Below are 11,158 nucleotides of genomic sequence, written 5' to 3' on the forward strand. Positions count from 1 at the left end.
CTAAGATGAGGCCCCCAGGATCTGTACTGTTCTCTGTACCACCTTGTGAAGTGCCTGCTTGACCTCCTGGTTCCGCAGACAGTAGATGATAGGGTTGAGCAGAGGCGTGAGCACTGTGTACACTACGGACACCAGCTTGTTGTAGTCGAAGGAGTAGATGGCCCGTGGCCGGGCATAGATGAAGAGGGAAGCTGAGTAGAAGATGACCACCACTGCCAGGTGCGAGGCACACGTGGAGAAGGCCTTCTGCCGGCCTGAGGCAGATGGGATGCGCAACACCGCGCTGATGATGGAAGCATAGGAGAAGACTGTGAGCAGCAGTGGCCCCAACAGGATTAGCAGTGCCAGGAGGAAGTCCACCAGCTCTGCCACTGACATGTCGGAGCAGGCGAGGTTCAGCAATGGGGACACGTCGCAGAAGAAGTGGTTCATGACATTGGGACCACAGTAACCGAGGCGAGAGATGAAGAATACCTTCCCCAGGGAGATGGTGAAGCCTGAGAACCAGGAGCCAGCAGCCAGGAGGCTACAGAGCCCTGGGCTCATGATGACTGGGTAGCGCAGTGGGCTGCAGATGGCCACATAGCGATCATAGGCCATGACGCCCAGGAGTGTGCACTCAGTACAGGCTAGTGCCAGGAAGAAGTACAACTGGGCCATGCAGCCTGCAAAGGAGATGCGCTGGAATCGGGGTGCGACAAGGCTGAGCAGCATCTTGGGCACTGTGACGGAGATGTACCATACCTCCAGGAAGGACAGGTTGCTGAGGAAGAGGTACATGGGCTTGTGCAGTACAGGGCTTGTGCGGATCACTGCAATGATGACCAGGTTCTCTGTGATGGTCAGCATGTAGGCCAGTAGAAACAGTACCAGCAGACACATATGGAGCCCCAGAGAACCTGGGAAGCCCACCAGGATGAACTCGGTCACTTCTGAGTGGTTTCGCCTTACAGACATGGCACACATGGCTCAGCCTGAGGAAGCAGAATGGGTGGGTTAGGTGTGAATGGGCAGGTGCCAGGAGCCTGGCAGGTGGAGGGATGCTAGCCTGCCTTGCTCTGTGTAAGTTAAACTCCCCATGAGTCAAGGGCCTTGCCTTGTTGTGCCACATGACTACCCACAGCCTGGCCAGGGGCTTCTCTAGCTGTTGGGTGGGGCTCTGACCCCAGGCAAATGGCCTAACCTGGTCACAGGCATTAGATAAATGCTGTTCTTTTATGGAGGAAACATGCTGGGCATTATAACATTTCAGAAACCTGACTGTAGAAACTTGCAACATGCTTTGGATGAGAGTGTGAAACCCACCTGGTTACAGTCTTGCAGGCCTGCCAATCTCCTCTGCCCAGACCAGAGTTAGGAAAGAGCCACAGGTAAGGTGACCATAGGTACAGGGATGGATGTCAGAATCAGGAGAGGGAGCCTCAGGATGGTTGCTAGGGTGTGCCCTAGAGCTGGCAGACAGATCCAAGGAAAGATGGCAAGGAGGGGGCATGGGGCCAGCAGAGCAGGTGTCAGGTCAATGGAAAAGTAAGAGGTCCAAGATTGGAAGGACCAGATAGGGCCTACAGTCTAGCTGGCATGGCCACTTGGTTTGGTGCTGTCTTTCCAGGTGAGTGGGAGGGTCAGAGTGACCCTGTGCCCTGGATTCTTGTCTATATCTTAGGTGATGGTGGTGGCTTTGCAGAATTTACTCCAAAGATTAAACCCATGCAATGATACCAGCATTAGAGGGCTCTACAAAGAGTGGAGTTGCCTTAAAGACAGCAAACAGAGAACAGAAGTCAGCTCCCTCTCCTGCCTTGTTGAGGCAGCCTCTTGCTAGCCCATTCATTTGCCAGCTCAGGTGTTTCTCAGCCTGGGTCAAGCCTCCCTGCAATGTGGCTAAGTCCAGCCAGACCCTGCACCATATACCTGTGCTCCCTTGGCTGTGCCTTCAGAACCTCAGCACATTTAAAAAATAAGTATTTATTTTCTGCCACAGAGTGTAGATATTCAGTATATATTAACTGGGGACATACAGTTTTTCTCTTTTATAGTCTGGCTTGCTTCACTTAGTATTAAGTCTTCCATATTTGTTCACTTTCTATCAAATGCCAAGGTTTTTTTTTTTTTTTTTTTTTTTTCTCTCTCTCTTTTTAAATTGCCAAGTAGTATTCCATATTGTGCCATACTGAAAAAAATGCATTAGTCTGTTCTTGGACATTTGGGTTGATTTCTATGTCTTAACAATTATGGATCGCCCATAACTCTGTTGGCCTGGGCTTGCACTGTCTGTTGGGAGACCTAAGCCTGGTCTGTGTAGGCCTCCTCTCATGAGTCCACTCTTGGAGCTTGGAAGTAACTTTAGAAGTTTTTGTACATCAGCCTGAGTGGTGCATGACTTGATCCTCTTCAACAAGTTATATATCTCCTTAGTTTGCTACCACCTCATCAAGAGCTGAACATTTGGTAGAGGAGCCAAGCACTTGAAGTTACCCACAACTACTCTATCCTGGGAGACACAGCTCTCCAACAGGAACACACCTGGTAACTAAGGGTGAAATGTCCTCTTTTTTCTTTTTTTTAAGAGATTTTTGCTATAGGGCGCGTTCACTTGCCAGCCAGACAGAGAGAGATAGAGAGACAGAAAGCGAGAAATCACCCCCCAGGGGGGGTGGCCACGCCACAATCCCTTCTCCTCCATTCTCCTCTCGGGATCTTGGGCACGCACGCACACGCGCCCGGCGTGAGTTTAAGCCATTGGGTCCGGGACTCGAACCGCAGTTGACTACGAGGGAGTCCAGCGAGATAGCCATAACGTTAACTGCTGGTCCTGAAATGTCCTCTTCTAATACTATGAAATCTACTCCATAAGTACAAAAAAGTGAATACTGCATCAGATGACCAAAACCTAGCACAGATCTCAAAGAAACATGAGAAAATAAAGGGGCAACTCTCCCTCAGGTGAATGTAGCAGCCCCTCACCAATGATGAATAGCACAGAAAAATACACAGAAATTTCAGGGAAAAATCCCAGTTATTCATGGTGACAAAACTCAATGAGATGAAAGAGAAAACAGTCAGTTCCGGAAGTGAGAAAATAATTTCAGGACATGAAAGAGGAATTTCATAATAACATAGACATCCTAAAAAAGAATCAAACAGAACTTTTGGAAATGAAGAATACAATACAAAAACTTAAAATCTCCCTAGGAAGCATTAACAGAAGATTGGACCATGCAGAAGAAAGAATTTTTGACCTTGAAGACTGTCTCCGACATAGACCAAATCACCAAAAAAGGATTAAAAAATTCCAAAAAAATGAGGACAATATGTGGGAAATTCTAGACACCATGAAACACCCAAATATTCATATAATGCATATTCTAGAAGGTGAAAAATCTGCTGAAGGCATGGAAAACCTCTTTCATAAAATACTATCTGAAAATTTTCCTAATATAAACATGGAGAAATTCAGACCCAAGAAATAAAAAGGACCCCAAATAGAATCAACACAAAAACATCCTCCCCCAGCCCATCATAACCAGATCAGTAAAAGTGAAAGACACAATAATATTTTAAAAATGGCAAGGGAGGAATGTCACATTACTTATAAAGTTTATCCCTTTAGGCTAACATCAGATCTCTCAACTAAACAATGTAGGCAAAGAAAGAACGGGAAGATATATTCAAAACATTATAAGAAAAACAATTTCAACCAAGAATATTATATTTAGCAAGATTATCCTTCAAATGGGAAGAACAAATAAAAGTATTTTCAGATAAACAAAAACTGAAAAAATTCACCAACACTAGACCAGCTCTACAGAAAGTACTGAAGGGAGTGTTGTATCAGGATAACTAAGGAGAGACAAGCAGAACTAGGATAACAAACAACTAAGAAAATGGATAACGAAATGACAAAAGTTAAGTCCACAAATGTCAATAATGTTGAATGTTAGTAGATTAAATTCTCCCATTTAAAAGATACAGACTAGCTGAATGTATACAAAAACAGATGCCATCTATATGCTACTTACAAGTAACAGCTCACTGATAAGGACATACATAGACTGAAAAGTGGAGGACTGGAAATGGAAACCAAGAAAAGGCCAGAGTTGAGATACTGGTATCAGACAAGACAGACTTTAAGATGAAAGATGTAAGAGAGAAAAAGGGACATTGTATTGTATTAAAAGGACTTGTTCACAAAGAAGATATAACACTTGAAAATATCTATGCACCCAACACTGGAGCACCTGAATACATCAAAGAGAGACTGCTAGATCTCAGGGGAGAGATATATTGCAACATGATAACCATAAGGGAGCTCAACACCCCAATGTCTCCTTCGGACAGATAATTTAGACAAAAAATAAACAAAGAAATACAAGATCTAAGTGATACCATGTATGAAATGGACTTGACAGACAGCTACAGAGTATTTCACCCAACTACCACAAAATATGCATTTTTCTCAGCCCCACATTGACCACATAATAGGGCACAAAACAAGGCTTTCCAAATTAAAATGTATAAAAACTATATACAGCATCTTTTCCAGCCCCAATGGAATCAAACTTGAAATTAGCTACAGAAAGAGCCCTCAAAAATTCACAAACACATGGAGACTAAACAACCTACTCCTGAGTGACTTTACAACTATAGGAGAAATTAATACTAAAATAAAAAGGTTCATAGAAACCAATGATAACAAATAAGTTTATAACCTGTGGGACACAGCAAAAGCAGTCATAAGAGGAAAGTTCATAACAATTAGTGAAGAAAAAGGCAGAAAGGTGGCAAATAAACAACCTAATAACACAACTCAGGGAACAGGAAAAACAGCAGAAAATAACTCCCCTCCACCCCAAATTCCAGAAATAAAGATTCAAGCAGAAATAAATGAAATAGAGAATAAGAGAGCTATACAGAAAATAAATGAAACAAAAAGCTGGTTCTTTGAGAAGATAAACAAAATTGACACACCATTAGCTAAATTAATCAAGTAGAAAGAGAAAGGAACCAGATAAATAAAATCAGAAAGGAGACAGGTGTTATTACAACAGATATAACAGAAATGCAAAATATCATCACAGAATACAATAATCGACTATATGCCAAAACCAAAGCCTAGATATGATGGACAAATTGCTGGACATGTAAAACTTACCAAGATTAAGCCAGGAAGAAATCAAAAGCTAATGGCTCATAATGAGCAAAGAGATTGAATCGGTAATAGATATTCTCCTAAAAAAGAAAAGCCCAGGTTCCGATGGCTTTACTTCTGAATTCTGCAAAACTTTTAAAGAACTAACCCCAATTCTCTAAGATATTTCTAAAAATTCAAAAGGAAGGAACCCTCCCAAATTCATTCTACAAAGCCTCCCTCATTTTAATTCCAAAACCAGACAAGGACATGAAAAAAAAGACTTCAGGCCAATATCCCTGATGAATACGGATGCAAAAATTCTCAAGATACTAGCAAATCATACTCAACAACATATTTAAAAGATTATACACCATGACCAAGTAGGCTTTATTAAAGGGCTTCAAGGATGGTTCAACACTTGCAAAAGATTAAATGTAATGCATCACATTGACAAAAGGAAAGAGAAAAACCATATGATCATATCAACCGATGAAGAAAAGAGAATTCGAAGGACCAGCAGTTAACATAATGGCTATGTCGCTGGACTCCCACGTAGTCAACTGCGGTTCGCGTCCCGGAGCCGGTGGCTTAAACTCACGCTGGGAGCGTGTGCGTGCGTGCCCAAGATCCCAAGAGGAGAATGGAGGAGAAGGGATTGCGGAGTGGCCATACCCCTGGGGGGTGATTCCTCGCTTTCTATCTCTTTGTCTCTCTCTGTCTGTCTGGCAAGCGCACATGCCCTATAGCAAAAACCTCTCCAAGAAAAAAAGAAAAAGAAAAAAAAAAGAAAAAAAAAAGAAAAGAGAATTTGATAAAATACAACATGCCTTCATGATTCAGACTCTCAGCAAAATTGGCATAAAAGGGACATTCCTCAACACAATAAAAGCCACCTGTGAAAAACCCATAGCTAACATTTCTGATGGGGAAAAGCTGAAAGTTTTTCCACTGAAAACTGGAACATGACATTTTCTACACTCCTTTTTTTTTAAAAAAAGAATTATCATATTTAATTTTATTAATTTATTAATTGATTTATTTTTAATTTGGTCAGGTGGGGGGCAGGGGAAGAGAGAGAGTGAGAAAGCAAGACATGAGGTCCAGGACTCAAACTGTGGTCAGCCATGTGAGAGTCCAGCGCCTTAAATACCATGCCACGTGCTGGCTCCTCTCCACTCATTTTAACATAGTGTTGGAAGTTCTAGTCAATGCAATTAGACAAGAGAGTCAAATAAAAGACATTCAAATGGGAAAAGAAGAAGTAAAATAATCTCTATTTGCAGGTGATATGATGCTATACATAGAAAATCCAAAAGAATCCACACACACAGACATACAAAAACCCCAAAAACAAAACTCCTGGAAGTGATAAGTGAATATAGTAAAGCGGTAGGGTACAAAAATCAACATACAAAAATCAATAGCATTTTTATACACTAACAATGGACAAATGGAGACAGAATTGAAGAAAGAAATCTCATTTACAATAGCTGCAAAACCAGTAAGATATTTAGGAAGAAAGCTTACCAAAGATGTCAAAGATCTCTACAAGGAAAACTATGAAACACTAGAGTAAGAAATTAAAAAAAATGATACAAAAAAGTGGAAAAACATCCCATGTTCCTGGATTGGAAGAATTAATATAATAAAGATGTCAGTCCTACCCAAGCTAATCTACAAATTTAATACAACCACAATCAAATTACCAGAGATATTCCTCACAGAAATAGAAAAAGCAATCATAAAATTTGTCTGGAAGCATAAAAGGCCCCGTATTGCCAAAGCAGTATTGTGCAAGGGGAATAAAGGAGGCATCTCACTTCTTGACCTCAAAACATACTACCAAGTTGTGATAATTAAAACAGCATGGTATTGGCACAAAAACAGACCAATGAGACAGAATTGAGAATCCCCAAATAAACCCCAAAACATACAGCCAACTGATCCTCAACAAAGGACAAGAAAATCTAGTGGGAAAAAGAAAATCTCTTCAGCAAATGGTGCTGGGAGAACTGGATATCCACCTGCAGAAGAATGAAACTAGATCCTTATCTCTCACCACTAATCAAAATTAACTCAAAATGGATTGAAGGATTTAAACATAAACCTCAAACTACAAAAATACTGGTGGGAAACACAGGGAAAACTCTTGGAGACCTTGGAGTAGGCAAAGACAAGGCATTTATGGGACACTAAATGGATTATTATCTGTTGAAGATAACTTTATAGTATTGTCAACTGAACTGGTGAGAAATGTACACATGTTGGAATATTCACTTTGTAAGCTAAGTAACATGTGATTGAATGTATAAAATAAATTGAAATAAAAAATTTTAAAATAAGATAAGAAAAAAAGACCTCCAAAGCCCAGGCAATAATCCCAAAGACAGACAAATGGAACTATATTAAGCTGGAAAGATTCTGTATAGCAAATGAAACAATAAGTAGAGCAAGGAGACAACTCTGAGTGGGAGCATATTTTTGCAAACTATACCTCAGATAAGGGACTGATAACCAGAATATACAGGGAACTCAAGCAGCTTACCCACAAAAAAATAATCCAATTAAAAGATGGGAAAATGAGCTGAATAAACAATTCTCTGAAGAAGACTTGTGAACGGCCCAAAAGCATATGAAAGCATGCTCAACATCTCTCTCTCTTTCTCCCTCTCTTTTTTTTTTAAAAGAGGTTTTTGCTATAGGGTGCGTGCACTCATTGGAAAGACAGAGAAAGAGAGAGAAAGAAAGTGAGAAATCACCCTCCATGGGGGATGGCCATGCTACAATCCCTTCCCCTCCATTCTCCTCTTGGGATCTTGGGCATGTACACATGTGCCTGGTGTGAAGTCTAAGCCACCAGGTTTGGGACTCAAACTGCAATTGACTACATGGGAGTCCAGTGACATAACCGTTATGCCAACTGCTGGTCCCAACATTTCTTATCTTTATGCCGACCGCTGGTCCCATTTTAAAAAAAAAATTTTGGAGAGGTTTTTGCTATGGGGCAAGCGCGCTCCCCAGAAAGACAGAGACAGAGAAACAGAAAGTGAGAAATCACCCCCCATGGGGGATGGCCACATCGCAATCCCTTCTCCTCCATTCTCCTCTCAGGGATCTTGGGCATGCACGCATATGAGCCCGGTGTGAGTTTAAACCACCAGGTCTGGGACTTGAACTGCAGTTGCTTACATGGGAGTCCAGCGACATAGCCATTATGCCAACTGCTGGTCCCTCAACATCTCTTATTATAAGGGAAATGAAAATCAAAACCACAATGAGATACCACTTAACCTAAGTCAGAATGGCTTAAATTAAAAAAATAAATAATGATAAGTGCTGACAAGGCTGTGGTGATAAGAGAACTTGCCTACACTGTTGGTGGGAATGCAAATTAGTACAACTGCTGTGGAGAATGATAAAGGGATCCCAAAGAACTTACAAGTAGAGGGGTTGGCAGGTGGTGCAGTGGTTAAGGGTACTGGACTCCACATGGCTGACTGTGGTTCAAGTCCTGGATCTGGCAGCTTGCTTTCTTTCTCTCTTTCTCACTCTATCCCTCTCTGGTCAAATTAAAAATAAATAAATAAATAAATAAATAAAGTTAAATAAAATAATTAAAAAAAGAGAAATCTACAAATAGAACTACCATACAACCCAGTAATTCTGCTCTTAGGTATTTACCCAAAGGATAGAAAAGCCCTCAGTCAAAAAAAATTTGTACATCCATGTTTATTGTAGCATTATTTGCAATTGATTGCTAGGACATAGAATCAACCCAAATGTCCAAAAATAGATGACTAGATTGAAAAAATGTGGCATATGTACACTATGGAATACTATTCAGCCATAAAAAACAATGAGACCTTGACATTTGATACAAAGTGGATTAATATGGAAGATTTAATGCTAAGCTAAGCAAGGCAGGCTGAAAGACTTTGTATAGTATAGGGAGGGCAACTGTAAATACTAGAGATAGTAAGGATGAGGGTAGTGTGGGGGGTGGGTAATACAGGGAGGGAGGAAGGGAAGGAACAGGGGAAGAAAGAAAAAACATTTAATTGACAAAACATGAAAAGCCATTTGCTGATAATAATGTATATAGTAATGTCTTTGTTTTGACTAATATGCATGGTATTGGTGCTGGAAAAAGTTTTTTCAGCTGGACTAGGGAGAAATGTTCACCTATTGAAATATTCACTTTATAAGCTAAATAATGTGATTAAATGTATAAAAGAAAATTAAATAAAAATGTGAAAAAATAAATAAAAATAAAAAAAGAAAGTATACTTAAAAAAGCAATGTTGTACACTGTAAAGACATATGTGATTAACCATAAATTAAAGAAATAAAAATAAAAATAAAAAGCCTAATTATGAATAATGTTTCAATAAATATGAATGTGCAAGTGTTTTCTGACTTAGTGTATTCCTATCCTTTAGAAGGTATAGAAACATTGAGAGCAATTGTGGATACTAGAGACAGTGTGGGAGGAGCATGGGCAAGGTGGGGTGGGAGGCAGGGAATTAAGGGGGAAAAAACCCAAAATATTTAACAGACACAGAAATGAAAAATTATCTACTTATGGTAATGTGTATGGTAATGTTTTTGGACTAATATGCAAGGTATTTATGCTGGGAAAATTCATTTTGTATGTTGTAAAGGTATATAGTGATTAAATGTAAAAAATAAAATAAAAATAATAGATCTGTTCACCTTTCTATCCGCACCAGAAGTGCCTCAGATATGGCCCACAAAGTGCCCTCACAGTTAAATCTAAGTTAAGCTCAGCTGGTTTGCTAAGTGAGCAATATAATTTCTCGAAAAACTCATTTAGGCTAGGGACAGCTGAGGACAAACCACTGGCTTCTCTCTGCCCTTAGCTGCTCACTTGTTCTTTGTTCTCTCTGATCCAACTGAGGCAGTCAGTGAGCAACACAGAAACCAGTGCCCACTCTCTGTATCTGCCCATGAGCCCTCAGAGAGTGTCCCCCATGCAAAGGGGCAAGCCTACCCTGAATACTCAGAGTTGAGCTTGGAGCAGAGTAGGACAAAGGGGAGGCTCTCTAGCTCTGAGCCATGACATGGATTCTGATGCTCTGTGCCCCACTCTCCCCACCACTCCCAGGAGGCCGTTAGACCAATGACCCTGCAGAGTGGGCTCCCAAGGAGAGACACCAACTGTTGAGACTTGGTACCCTGCCTGTCCTTATTCCTGTACTGACCCCAGACCACCAACCCCACTTCCGCTCTCAGGCTGCCCTAGACCCTTTGTGCCGTTTCCTCCCCAGCCTGTGTAAGGCTTTTCATTCTCAAAGAGTAAAGGAAGCAGCAGAGCCCACAGCTTCAGGGTTTGAATTTCACCTTCCTCTTGGCTTGTGACCTTGGGCAGGACACCTGCCCTCCCTGAGCCTCAGATTCCTTTTTTTTTTTTTTTTAAGAGAGATTTTTGTTATAGGTCATGTGCATGCACCAGAGACACAGAGACAGAGAGAAAGTGAGAAACCACTCCCTTGGGTATATGACCACTCCTCAATCTCTTCTCCGTTCTCCTCTTGGGATTTTGGGCATGCATACACAAACACCTGGTGCATTTTAAGCTCCCAAGCCTGGGAAATGACCTGCGGTTGACCATATGAGAGTCCAGCACCTTGACCACCATGCCACCTGCTGGCTCCAAGCCTCAAGTTCTTTAATTGCCACATGGGGTCACAGAAGGACCCTACAGGGGGCTAAGGGGACAGATGATGAAGACACTGTCTTTGCCCTAGTGGCTCATCATAGGAGGAGGGTGGTGGGCAAGCTCAAAGAACAGGAAGACCCACTGGTGACCTGCATGCTGCTATGGCCCTGGAGGAGCAGGAGAGTCCATGGGTGCTGGCCCCTGTGCTGGTCCCACAGTGGATGAGCTCACCCTGGGGTACTAGTTGCAGCAGGAGGGGTGAGATCTTAGGGGCATCAGACATGGTGCAGCAGAGGCTCTTGTCTTTGCACAGCCCCAATCTCCAATGTTGCCATGTCTGAGGGGGC

The 11,158-nt window shown here is 41.7% G+C and overlaps 1 protein-coding gene across 1 annotated transcript; it reads right to left on the minus strand.

The window, feature by feature from the left end:
- LOC102489600 (olfactory receptor 226) lies at window positions 1-957 on the minus strand. The gene has a single exon (XM_006147008.1). The coding sequence runs from the start codon at window positions 955-957 to the stop codon at window positions 1-3; it is 957 nt and encodes a 318-aa protein (XP_006147070.1).
- Window positions 958-11,158: the final 10,201 nt, after the last annotated feature.

Source organism: Tupaia chinensis, unplaced genomic scaffold (assembly GCF_000334495.1).
Source record: "Tupaia chinensis unplaced genomic scaffold, TupChi_1.0 Scaffold000197_1, whole genome shotgun sequence".
In the NCBI taxonomy this organism is placed as follows: Eukaryota; Metazoa; Chordata; class Mammalia; order Scandentia; family Tupaiidae; genus Tupaia; species Tupaia belangeri.

What these genes read in the sequence shown, in the direction of transcription:
- LOC102489600 (XM_006147008.1), bottom strand. Translation starts at nt 957, where the DNA reads ATGTCTGTAAGGCGAAACCACTCAGAAGTGACCGAGTTCATCCTGGTG.